The following is a 12,105-nucleotide window of genomic DNA, read 5'->3' as shown; positions in this document are numbered from 1 at the left end:
GGCTGGAGGTGGGCGGGGGATGGAGGGGCTCAGGACCTTGAGAGAGCAGGGCTGGGGCTGTGTCCAGACAGCTCCATGTCCAGAAGAGGTGCATGGGTGGTCTGATGGGAGAAGGTCCTGGGACAAGCTATGGCTCTACTGCCCCGTCTCGGGGGGACAGTGGGGAGCAGTGTACCCGCACATGCTGAAAAGCACAGCAGATGCTTCCTAAGGTCTCTGGGCTTGTGGGGTTTTCTCTCATGCGAGTGGGGGTGTTGCGGGCACACAGGAGTTCATTGTGAGCACCAGAAGGCAGACCTGTGTGCTCTGGCCCTGGGTCTCAGCTTCTCCAAGCTTGAAGACTGTGTGTAAGAGCTGTGAGCATCTGTCCATAAGTGTCTTCATTTGATAGCTATGCCATTACGGCCCCAGAGGCTGGGGAAGTCCCACCCTGCCCATCATCCTTGCAGGCCTTAAGTAGGGAGCATCAGTGGATAGCAATGGGAGCTTAGGGGAGCAATGTCTCAACCTGTGGCCCTTCCCAGGGAGTGCTTCTAGTGGGCTGGGCATCCTCGGAAAGGGGCCAGGAGGTTGTAGTCAGCACTGATGGCTTGCTTTCTTTCTCCACAGCTCTTTGGGGATGTCTGCTACAACTGCAGTCATGTGATTGAGGGTGACGGTGAGGCCTCTGTCCCCAAGCCCCTCTCTCCCTTGCTTTCTCCCAATCCAATCTGTTCTCCTGGTGGTGGGAAGGGCTGGGGGTGTGGGAGTGTGGGAGAGTGGGAGGGGTTGGGGGCTGAGGGCTTGTGGGAAGAGTTGTCTCACAGCTGCAGTTCCATCTGGCTCTGGCTTTGCCTAGCTGGGCCTGCAGCTGGCTTGGGCAGGGCTCGCTAATGCCACATCTGGCCTCACAGTGGTGTCAGCCCTCAGCAAAGCCTGGTGTGTGAACTGCTTCTCCTGTTCCACCTGCAGCATGAAGCTCACTCTGAAGTGAGTAACATGGTGGGCACTTTGCAGCCTTGACTTTCCCTGAACTCTGGCCTCGGGCAAGCCCTGAGCATGTGTGAGGCAAGAACAAGGCGGGGTGAGGCAGACCACGAACCTCAGAGGAAGGTGAAGGAGGCAGTTAGACACTTAAAAGAACCCTGGGTTCGGGGGAAGGACGTTCCCGTTCAGGAAACAGCAGCTTATGTAGAGGCAAGCAGTCAGATGGCTGGCTCTCCCATGAATCCTAGGAGGGTATGGGGTGGCTGGAACTGCAAGGTGAGGTGGGGCTCAAGCTTCTAAGAGCAGCAGAGAGCCAGGGAACATTCTGGAGAGAAGCTTCTATGAGGGAAGAGAGACCTGCAGGCTCATCTCTCCTTCCCAGTGCCCAACCTGGCCTGCTGGCTGGGCCAGGCTGGGCTGGGAGGACAGAGGGCCACAGCTGAGGGAAACTTGCTCCTCTGCCTCTGGGCTATTGTCTGGGGTCAGGGTTGACAGGGCACCGACTGCTGGTTTTTTTGTCTGCAGGAACAAGTTTGTGGAGTTCGATATGAAACCCGTATGTAAGCGGTGCTATGAAAGGTTCCCCCTGGAGCTGAAAAAGAGGCTGAAGAAGCTATCTGACCTGACCGCCCGCAAGGCCCAGCCCAAGTCTGTGGACATCAACTCGGTGTAAAGGTCACGGGCCTCACCCTCCTGCCCCCATTCCTGCTCGCCCCCTCCCGTTTCTGCTCCATCCCAGTTTCCCCCACCTCCCAGGAATATCTTCCTTCCTGTTTCCAGCCTACTTCTGGCTAAGTGATTGTCTATTCTGTGCTGAGGCCTGGCTCAGCTTCGTAGGCATTTCCTTCTGTGCTCACAACATCCAGGGACAGGAACAGACCGAGGCAGGATTATTTGCCACTTGCTTAGCCGGCAGATCACAGCCCTGACACCTGTCCTTTCCATGGTCCTGGGAGACTTTCTGCCTCAGAGTGACCCTTGGGCTTGGCTGAGAAGCTGTCTGAGCCCCAGGGCCAGCACCATGCAAACAAAGGCATCAGGGGGTCACCCACCCTTCAGTTATACAACCACATTAAGTTCCTGTTCTTGCACTGCAGCAGCAGATCCACCTCTGGACTTGCACACTACCCTGGCCAGCTCAAACCTGCAAGTGGTCACATACTTGGACAATGAAAGCTGATTCACACACTGGGAGTGTCTGTGTGATTCGTGAAAAGGATGGAGGAGGGTGGTGCTAAGCTACCCCTGCTGGGGATGATCAATACTCAGAGACACCACAGACAGACAGACAGACAGACAGACAGACAGACAGACAGGAGAGTTTCTGGTTCTCCAAGTTGGCAGCCATCAGGGCTTGTAAACAAAATCAGCCAGGTCCCCTCCGGCCTAGGTGGCGGTGGCCGTGTCAGCTAGCTTGATAAGTGTATGGCGGTGGTGGTGGTGTGTCTCTCAGGGCTTGGCAATCCAACAGTTAGTTCTCCAAAGCCCTATTTAGTGCCATCAGCTTCCGCTTTCCACCAGGCCCTCCTGGGAGCATAGCAGACATGGGGGGGGGGGTACCCACAGGATGGGAGAAAAGTGTGTGGAGGGCCAAGGAAGCAGGGTCTCCAGGGAGAGGCCCTCTCTTCAGTCTGAGAACAAGAAAGGAGAGAGAGAGAGAGAGAGAGAGAGAGAGAGAGAGAGAGAGAGAGAGAGAGAGAGAGAGAGAGAAGAGGAGAGGAGAGGAGAGGAGAGGAAGGGAGGGAGGGAGGGGGGCAGAGGGAGGGGCAGAAGAAGGAGAAAGGGCAGATGAGGTCATTCTTGCAGAGTATGGCTGTCATCTGGCTTTGGGTAAAGTCACTGTGCCCTTTGCTTTTTCTGGATGAGGCCCTCTGGTGTGTAGACAGCCTCCAAGCCTAGCTGCCTACCTGACACTCCCTCTGCCCCTCCGAGACACATGCTCCTTCCCGCTAGGTGAGTTTTTATTGCGAATTCAGGGGAGCTACCCACCACCAGCCAGGAGGCTCGAGACCTCTGTTGGCATCTGCAGTGAACACCCAGGAAGGGGGCGGGGGGGCGGTCTGGTGTGCTGGGAAGCAGACAGGAGACCAGCATGGAAAGCTGGATGCAGATGGGACCCGTTAGGGGTTGGCCAGGGCTGGGGCCCTGAAGCCACGCTGTTTGTTCACTGTGCTCAGAAGCTGCTGGACATACGAGGTCAGCAGGTCATCCATCTTGTAGCCCTAGACAGAACAAGGTGGGATCAGAGGCTGTGGGTACAGGGAGAGCCCTGCAGCCACATGGTAGAAGTGAAAGAAAAGAGGAAGGCGGCCTCCCCGTGCTGGGTGTTTTCACTGCTTGCTCTATGGAACTGAGTCCCACCCTCTCCTCAGAATAGGCTGGGAGGGCTTAGGGTCCTTGGACATGCTGGTTGTCAGTCTTGGGACTGTATTTAACATCCCTGCAGGTTTTGGTTGGCTTAGCCTGGTAATGGGCAAGCAACCTCTCATGGCAAGCAACTTTCCATGCGGAAGTGAGTCATGAGAGCACCCCAACACCTCTGGGTGCTGTGTAGTGGTAGGGGATGGGGCCTGTGGTGTCTCTCACCAGAGAGGTCTCACACAGCAAACGGCTGTTCTGGCCCAGGCTCCCCAAAGCCATGTGGAAGTAGGTGCTGCCGCTACTCCAGCTGGAGATCTTGGTGAAAGGGTAGGTGTTCAGCAGCTCCTGGGAACAGAGAGGCGATTGACAGGAGGCTAGGGTGCAGGGGAGGGGCAGCCGGGAAGGCAGGTGTCCCACCCCGCAATGGATGACCGCAGCGATGTGTGCTTGCGCACGCACGTGGCCCCTGCTGCTCTACCTTGGTCTTGGGGTGGATGAGTAGTAATCCGTGGCGGTTGATGGCGATGAGGAGGATGTCTGGGTAGGAAGGCTCAGAGGTTTGCTGGAGGGAGGGAGAGACATGATTAGCATAAGTCTGGGGGTCAGGTGACTGCTTTTTATTTCTATGTGTGCTCATGTGTAGGCTGGGAAATATGCCTGTGGTGTGTGCACGCGTGTGCCTTGTATGGAGGTCAGTGGTCAAATTGGGTTGCCATTCCTCGGGTGCCAACCATCTTTGTTTTTTTTTTAATGCATATTTATTTGTGTGTGTGTGCACATGGTATGTGCTATGGTGTGTGAGTGGAGATCAGTGGACAGTTGCAGGAGAAAATTCCTTCTTTGTACACGTGGGCCCTGGGGATTGAATTAGGTCGTCAGTGTTGGGTGGCAAGTGCCTTAATCCACAGAGCCATCTCACTGGCCGTATGACTCTGTGTGTGTGTGTGTGTGTGTGTGTGTGTGTGTGTGTGTGTGTGTGTGTGTGTAAGTATTTTTGAGACGAGGCCTCTCCCTGGCCTGGAACTCATCAAATAGCCTAGGCTGGTTGGCCAGGGAACCCTAGAGATCTTTTTCTCCGTCTTCCAGCACCAGGATTTCTGGCGGACAACAGCACGTCCAGCTTTCTGCTGCTCTTGTGTTTCAGTGTGCGCTCTGAGGGCCAAACTCGGGGCCTTGCGCTTTCAAGGCGAGCCGTTTTCCACCTGAGACATCTCCTCAGCCCCCAGGTGGGCACTTTTTAGGTGCTCACCAGGGCCACAGTTAGAACCCACATTTCTACTGATATGCACTGAGGGCTCAACTAAATGGGCCTGTATAGGGCCAAAGGCTGGACGTGAATTAAGGCTTACCTTCACCTCAAAGAAAGCAGAGCCAAAGGTAGGCCAGCGGCAGATCCACTTGAGGAACTCCACCTTGGCCTCTGCCACTGTTTTGTGTTTGTGCTTCTCACATTCCAGAAGCAGGCTCTGAGGGAAGAAAAGGACACTGAGGACCCGGTCCTCTACACAGGACATGGTCACCCAGGGCCTCTGAGACTCAGGGCCAGAGCAATACCCGACTAGCTGAAAGTCAGTGTAGGGACAGGGCCTCAGAAGCACTAAGGATAGGGCAGGGAAAGGCCAGGTGCAGGCAGCCCACGTCCCAAGCCACCCAGCCTGCCCATCCACTCAGACCCCCGCTAAGGACCTTTTTCCATTCCTCTGAGGACATCAGGCGTGTGAGGTTCTGAGGTACCAGTTCCTTCAGGATCTTTGCAACACTAGCCAGTTGAGACCGGTCACTGTCAAACTGGACTCTATAGATGAGGCCTGCTAGGTGGATGACGTCTTCCCGGGAACACTTGTGAAACCCGCGCAGGTACTTGGGTAGCTCCTGAGTGGCAGATATGCTGGACCTCAGGGGACAGGAGCCTGGAGTGTGGGGAGTGTTATCTTCCCTGTTGACTAACTGAGCAGGCCAAAGGCTGAGGACCTCAGGGGAGAGGCCTAAGTGGGGGCTCCCTTGGACAGTGCTGTGGTGGACATGGATTTTTGTCCACATGCTGTTGTACTTTCAATTTGCCAGCTGGTGCATCACACCCAGCCTTCTGTGTGCTCTTCCTCCTCGGCCTCACACTGTAGACCTTGTCCCCAGAGCTGCTATGATTTGTTGCCCCTGGAACCCTCAGGGTCTTGGCCTGCTCCATTCAGTCTACCCTGTCACAAGTGCCTGGGGCAAGGCAGTCCCCCACCCCCTGGCCCTTGCCTCTCCCATCTCAGGACAGACTTGGAGATAAATGGCAATGGCTCTTGTGACTTCAAGAGGGCCACCTGATGGGTACCTGGTGGTAATGGAGTATGGTGTCCGCATTTACATCCTTCCCAGGGGTCACACTGAGCCACAATTTCCTCATGAAGAACACCTGGTAGGGAAGTGTCATGGAGGCCCCTAGAAGAGTGGCTGCAGTGGGCACCGGGCCTGTCCCAGCAGGCTCCGAAGCTCACTCCTGAAGAAAACACCTCTAGCCCTCACATGCCTCCTGCTGCTTTCTGGTGTGGAAAGTGCCTGTCTTTCCTCCTTGCGGGGGGGGGGGGGGGAGTGGGGGGTGGGTGGGAGGGGTGGGGGGTGGGGGGGCCCTGACTCCTCAGCTTCCTCAAGCAGTGTAGGAGCTGTCTCCAGAAACCTCCCTGAGCCCAGCTCCCCACCATGAGGTGGGGCCCTGGGGTACCCCTCTCACCCCACAGGAAGTTAACCTTTTCCTGTCTAGGGGAACGTGGGGAGTGAGAAAGGATGCATGGGTCTGGAATTGTACCAGGGATTCAGGGGGCAGCCACCCCCTCCACAGAGACGTCCCCTCACCTTCTTTCTGCGGCCTGTTCTTCTTCACCCAGTCAGATACCTGCCTCAAGCTGTCAAAAAAGAAGTCTCCTTCCTTCAGGCTGATGACCTTAGAGAGGAGGAAGAGGCAAATATGACAGCTTCTGGGATGTGTCCCTTCAAGCTGGATCCTGAAACTACTATGTTTCGGCTGGGTGGGCTGGGGGCTCACTTGGGATTGACAAGCAGGGTATGGGACTCCAAGACCCCACCCACTTTGTCCCAATGGCCGCAGCTGTGCACTGAAGAGCCTGGCTAGCACAGTGTTCTGGGTAGGCTGAGGGCTGCTGGTCACGGGAGGCCTCCTCAGGCAAGAGGATCTTGCTCTGCTCCTTGGCCTACCGCGTTGCTCACCTTGTCTGCGATCTTGATGAAGAGGCTGCAGCCATCCCAGGAGGTCAGCTGCAGCTTAGTGGCGATGGCCTCGCATAGGTCTCGTACCCGGATACTGCTGCCCACGTCCATTGTCTGCACAGGGAGGTAACAGGTGAGGCCCAAGACCCACGGGCAAGAAGGCTTCCCAAACGACTATTCTGGGGTCTATCTTCTCCCTGTACTTTGTGTGTGCGTGTGCATGTGCTATGTCCATGTTCATGTAAGTATGTGCACATGTGGGTGCATGTGTATTTGTGTTCATATGTATGTGAAGGCCAGAGGTGAATCTCAAGTGTCTGTCTATTTTTCTTTCTTTCTTCTTCTTTTTCTTTCTTTTTTTTTTTTTGAGACAGGGTTTCTCTGTGTAGCCTTGGCTGTCCTGGACTCACTTTGTAGACCAGCCTGGCATCAAACTCACAGAGATCCACCTGCCTCTGCCTCCCTGAGTGCTGGGGTTAAAGGCGTGCGCCACCACACCTTTAAAGACACTTGAGTGTCTGGCTGACTACGGTGACTGATTTACCCATAAGCTCCAGGGACTTCCTACCTCCTCAGTGCTTTCACATAAGGGCTGGGGATCTGAATCATGTTTGTGTGGCGAGCACTTTACCACCACCTTGAGCCTGTTTTTGTCAACTATAAGCCTTGGGCTGGCTGTGTTCTGTCTGGAGAAAGACAGGGACCAGAAAGCCATCCATATATTATACTGCTTGGTAACAACACTTACTGTCTTGGGTCCAGACTAGACCCAGGAGGTCTGGCCTTTGGACTTGTATTGTGACCTTGTGGCCAGACTATGAGACCTTTCATTATAGGGACTCAATTGTACCCAAGCTCATGTAGCCCAGAGGAGGGTGCGAGGGTGACCTTGGCCCTTCGTCCTTTGATGCTTCTTTATCATAGCTGGTCCCAATGGTCTCCTACCTCCTTCCTGTCCCTTCTGTCCCTTCTGTCCCCACAAGCTCTGGGCCAAAGAGTCATGGCTACTGCTCACTATAGATGCTGCCAGGGTCCAAGAGGCCCCAGGACTCAACCTTGCTGCCTACCTCTCCTGCTTCCTTCCTTTCTTTTTCTTCCTTGGCTTGGAATCTTAACTCATACCCTTGCTTCTACTCTCACTGGTAGCCTCCCTGTGGCCTCTTAACTCAGTGCAGTGTTCCCCTCATGCTGGCTTGGAGTATGGAGGCAGGCATGCTATGGCACAGATGGGACGGAGAGAGTCCATTTGGAACCTACAAGGTACCTCTAATTAAGTGAACAAAGAGCATACTGGGATGGTGAGACTGCGCCCTGCGACCTTCTGAGGGTAGCTCACTGCGGGCCCCAGGCTGCACACTCACCTTACTGGTGTCATTGGGGAGGTAGACCTCATGGCATAGTTTGGAGGCATTCTGTTCAGCAGCCTTCACCTCTACATGATGTGGAGGCTGCTTCCGAGGTCCTATTCTGAGAAGGACAGAGTGCGCTATAATACCATGCTTCTCACGCCTGTGCCCACCCCACCTGCCAACCCCAACAGAGCGTACAGCCTGATACTGGAAACAAGAGCTCTCAATGACCCGTGTAGGAGGCCAGGTAGGTTCTGGCTTCCTCACACTTTCTAAGGGTTTGTCGCTGCCTGGTGGGGCTCTGCAGGTGACCCTGTTATAAAGATGAGCCCAGTCTCACCTACCTGCAAGAAGGGTGGGGACACATGGGCCATGGCACTATGGACAGGAGTGTTTTGTGTCACAGGTCAGGGGATTGATTGAGCAGAGGGTGGGGACGCCAGCATGGCCTTTCAAAGGATGCTACTTCCTCCATGACTGCAGTGGCTACCCACACTCAACTGTCAGCCCACATTCATCATGGTCAGGGCCAAGATAGGGAAGGCAGGAGCCTCATATCCTACAGACAGGGGAAGATGTGGGCACTCTGGGATCGTGTCTGAAATGAAGCAGGGGCTGAGGAAGGTTGATTTTTGTTCCCAGGACATGTCCATGGTGAGAGGGAGAGAGCAACCTTTATCAAACACCTACTAAGTGCCTGCGTAAACATGTCAACTTCCCTGTCACTCTAGGGTTGATGGGGATTGACAGAGCTCCATGGGGAAACACTCTGGATGATAGGAGGGAGGGAGGAGACGGTACAAGGGTTAGGAGGGACAAGCCTCTAACCTCGACCACCCTGGGCTGGACTAAGATGCCTCGGTCATGCTGGGCCACCAGTTGACTCTCATGTTCTGATTGGGCAGAGGTGGGGCAGGGAAGCCATAGGTAAGATGGCTACTAATCCTGATTGGAGCATCTCGGTGCATCATGCCTGCCTGGAACCCTACTGGGCCTCCTGTCCCTTCCTCTATGTGGTCCCACCTTCTTGGGAGGGAACATGAGGTCACACAGGGCCATACTCACCTATACCTGTCCTGAGATGAGCGAGGGTTGGTGCTCCAGGGCATGAGACTTACCTGAGAACCCTGTGGAGCCTTCGGCTGCAGTCGGGAGCCAGCGGCTTCTTCTTCCGGGAGTCTATGAACTTCTGAGCATGGGGCAGCAGCGCCTTGCCTGGCGGGAAAAGGCCCGTGCAAAGCCATAGTAGCTGCCAGGCTCGCTCTTCACTGAACCTGCGGGGTAGCACCCATCAGTGGTAGGGCTCTGTGCCGTGCCAGGCCAACTGGGAATCTCAGAAGGAGAAATGGGACACTTGGGCCTATGGGTTTGGGAGCTTGGCTAGGAAGCGGGGACACAGTACACACCAGGGTGACATTATGCCAGCTTACAACCCAGCTGTCCAGTGCAATAGGACACTTTCATGCCCTGATGACAAGACGGGTACCACTGCCCATCCTGTGGGAATGGGTTCAGAGAGGCCACGTTCTGCCCAGGTCACATAGAAGAGGGATGGCAGTGGGCCATCCTCCTTTGTCCCTCCTTTGTCAAGCACCCTTAGGTACTAGTAGAACACACAGGGCCCTGGACTTCTCCTGGCCGCTTCGGCTGCTGGGTGTGGATCCAGACCTGTGAGTGGCTGTTTCCCCCTAGCAGAGGCCTGGTCCAGGGCCCAGGACAGGAGGCTACACCTCGGCAGACCTGATGGAGTTGTGGGTCAACTGCTTCAGGATCTGGCAGTAGAGCTCGTCCTGAAGAGCCGGGTCCTGCAGGGCTAACGAGAACATCTGGTCTGTGAGCTCCACGCTGTGCCACGACTGCCGCGACGGGTAGTCGCCTGTGTACTTGAGAATGGGTGTGACTGTGAAGGACAACAGTACCCAGGCAGCCTCAGTGGACGTCCACCAGAGCCTTAACGCTGGCCCAATGCTGCCCCCTTGGGCCCAGGTTGAACCCTGAACTGAGCCACTCACTGACCCCTGAACCAAGTCCCAAACTGACCTCTGGACCAGTGAACACTCTAAGCCCTGACCCAGGCTTCCCCTGAACTCTAAACTGGGCCCCACCCCATACTGACGTTTTTTTCTCCAGGCCCTTTCCTGAGCCTCAAGCATCCTTGCAGGGAGCCACAACATGCTTTTCTCACTGTGAGGCCTGGCCCCTCACAGGTGGCTGTGGGGTCTGGAGGGGACCCAGGTGGGTATGCCCCCAGGCTTGCCTGCAGCTAGAACAGGCTTGTAGGAAGGATATCAAGGAAGATCTGGCAGGCTGCATCCCGCAGTCCGGCTTTGTCGTGGACACGTTTGAGCAGTGGCTGGCGCAGCGGCTCTGGGGAGTACGCCCACAGATGGCCCCGGCTTCGGGCCATCGGCATTGTGGCCCCTCTCATGGTCTCCTTCTCTGGAGCTCTGCCAGAGACAGAGCTGGCGTGAGGGCCGGTGCGGAGGATTTCTCTGGCCCTGTTTGGCCTCTCAAAGGTGGCTTGCTGTTTTCTCCTTCTTGTACCCCTGGCTGTGCACCCGCCACCCCGGACTCTGGCAGCCCTTGCCCTGGGAACCGGAAGTGCACCTGAAGAATTGGTAGGAGAACTCTTCCAGGGTATATGGTGGCTCTGTGGGCTGCTCCTCAGCCGGCGGCTCTGAAGCCCGCACCTCCTGGGCTGCCAGCTTCCTTCTCTCTGGCGACATGGCCAGCAAGCTCTGCAGGGGGTAGGCTCGCGGTTAGCCAGGCGCCGCTTCCCACAAGGCTTTTGTTTTAGGCTTCTCCCAAGTTAGCTGCCTCGATGAGGTGGAAAAGGTCTCTGCCGCCTTCTTTTTCTTTAGCCAGATTAGCATCTGGGGGGGTCTGTCCACCTAGTTCTCAGCGTGTGGCCACTCTGGGTCTCACAGCCCATGGCTCTCTTTCCTTAGGACTGCTCTGCTGAGGGACTTAGGAGCTGTTGTTAATGGCAACCTAGAGTTGCGGGCTTAGGGCCATCTACCAGGCACCTACTGTGCGCACGTTAGAGGGCCTGCCTGTCTCTGGCTTCCCAAAGAGCAGCTTTTGGGGCTAGCTGGCACAGGGGCATCCTTGGGGCAGGGGAAGATGTGGACACCCTGGACTGAGGAACGGTGTTTGTCTCCAAGACCTTTTCATAGTGAGAGGAAGAGAGCAACTTTTACCGAGGACCTACTAAGTTCTCCTGCATAAAGATGTCAACCTCACTGTCACTCTAGGGATGGCAGAGCTGCCCTAATGCCCATGCGGTCCTGCTGGTTCTCTATGAGGGAGATGGTATGTGAGGCCCCAGTGTAAGTATCCCAAGACCCTGCTGGTCAGAGATGTGCATGTGACGTACCAGAAGGTGGGCTGAGGGCTTCGTGACCGCGGGGATGGTGTAGAGGCAGGACGTGGGCACCAGCCCTGTCTTGCCTGTTCTGTCATTCTGGGCCAGGACCCAGTTCTCTGAGGCCAACAGTCCCTGTTTCTTGGTTAGGATCAGTAAGTCCCCTTTCTTGAAGGGCAGAAGGGTGACATCCTCTGTGGGTACAGGTCACATGAAGAGACATGAATGCCACATCTGCCTACGGCTCTCCCGAGTCCCCAGACTGCACAGTCATTTCAGAGGTGGTATCCTTTGACATATGAAGAAACCGAGGCACAGAATCACGGGCTTGAGGCCACTCTGAGAGGACGGTGTGGAACTGTCGCCTGCTGGTGACAGGCAAGGCACAGGAACTGTCCTAGCAGCTCCAGTCTCATAGACTTCTGGGACTTAACCAGGAGCTGGGTGGGGGCCTGGGAGGAGGCAGACTACACAGCTGGTGGTTTTTATGTCTGGCTAGAGTGTTCTGTGACATGACCTCTGAACCCATGTGCAAATCTGTGAGCCGCTTGTGGTATTTCCTAGACAGCCATGCATGAGGACTAACGGGGAAACAGGGCAACGCTCTGATGTTCCTCAGGGTTTAAGAATTCCTATGGAGCCCTTTCATCTGAATGCCAGCCAGTGGCATGGCCTACAATGCCTGTAAACCAGCCTCAGTGGCTGAAGTGTGGAGCCTAGTGCTGGCCTATAGGGTCGAGCCCAGCTCTTGTAGGAGTGAGGGCTTTTGGGGAAGGCTGTGTGGTACTTGGTGAACTATCCCCCTGTCTGAGCCTCTGGTCTTGCGTCTGTAAGATGGGCTAATAGGATGATTGT

At 55.6% G+C, this 12,105-nt stretch overlaps 2 protein-coding genes across 6 annotated transcripts in view; one reads left to right on the top strand and one right to left on the bottom strand.

Moving 5' to 3' along the window:
- The window catches only part of LIMS2 (LIM zinc finger domain containing 2), a 34,609-nt gene extending 32,454 nt beyond the window's left edge, over positions 1-2,155 (top strand). For all 5 annotated transcript variants that reach the window (XM_084780608.1, XM_084780609.1, XM_084780606.1 and 2 more), the window contains 3 exons: positions 610-658; positions 894-969; positions 1,492-2,155. In XM_084780608.1, coding sequence (XP_084636734.1) covers positions 610-658; positions 894-969; positions 1,492-1,639 — 273 coding nt within the window. In that variant the 3' untranslated portion in view covers positions 1,640-2,155. The remainder of the gene's footprint in view (positions 1-609; positions 659-893; positions 970-1,491) is intronic.
- Positions 2,156-2,761: 606 nt separating this feature from the next.
- The window catches only part of MYO7B (myosin VIIB), a 72,234-nt gene continuing 62,890 nt past the window's right edge, over positions 2,762-12,105 (bottom strand). Inside the window, exons 34-47 of the mRNA XM_084779625.1 lie at positions 11,263-11,444; positions 10,494-10,624; positions 10,176-10,333; positions 9,627-9,780; positions 9,005-9,160; positions 7,899-8,004; positions 6,538-6,651; positions 6,166-6,253; positions 5,648-5,754; positions 5,014-5,199; positions 4,677-4,793; positions 3,806-3,889; positions 3,553-3,672; positions 2,762-3,188 (exon numbers count right to left, since the gene is read on the bottom strand). Coding sequence (XP_084635751.1) covers positions 3,087-3,188; positions 3,553-3,672; positions 3,806-3,889; positions 4,677-4,793; positions 5,014-5,199; positions 5,648-5,754; positions 6,166-6,253; positions 6,538-6,651; positions 7,899-8,004; positions 9,005-9,160; positions 9,627-9,780; positions 10,176-10,333; positions 10,494-10,624; positions 11,263-11,444 — 1,805 coding nt within the window. The 3' untranslated portion in view covers positions 2,762-3,086. The remainder of the gene's footprint in view (positions 3,189-3,552; positions 3,673-3,805; positions 3,890-4,676; positions 4,794-5,013; positions 5,200-5,647; positions 5,755-6,165; positions 6,254-6,537; positions 6,652-7,898; positions 8,005-9,004; positions 9,161-9,626; positions 9,781-10,175; positions 10,334-10,493; positions 10,625-11,262; positions 11,445-12,105) is intronic.

Source organism: Acomys minous (assembly GCF_964271855.1).
Source record: "Acomys minous genome assembly, chromosome: 4".
Classification (NCBI taxonomy): domain Eukaryota; kingdom Metazoa; phylum Chordata; class Mammalia; order Rodentia; family Muridae; genus Acomys; species Acomys minous.
Note: the sequence above shows the minus strand (reverse complement) of the source record. Positions and strands in the feature narration are given on the sequence as shown.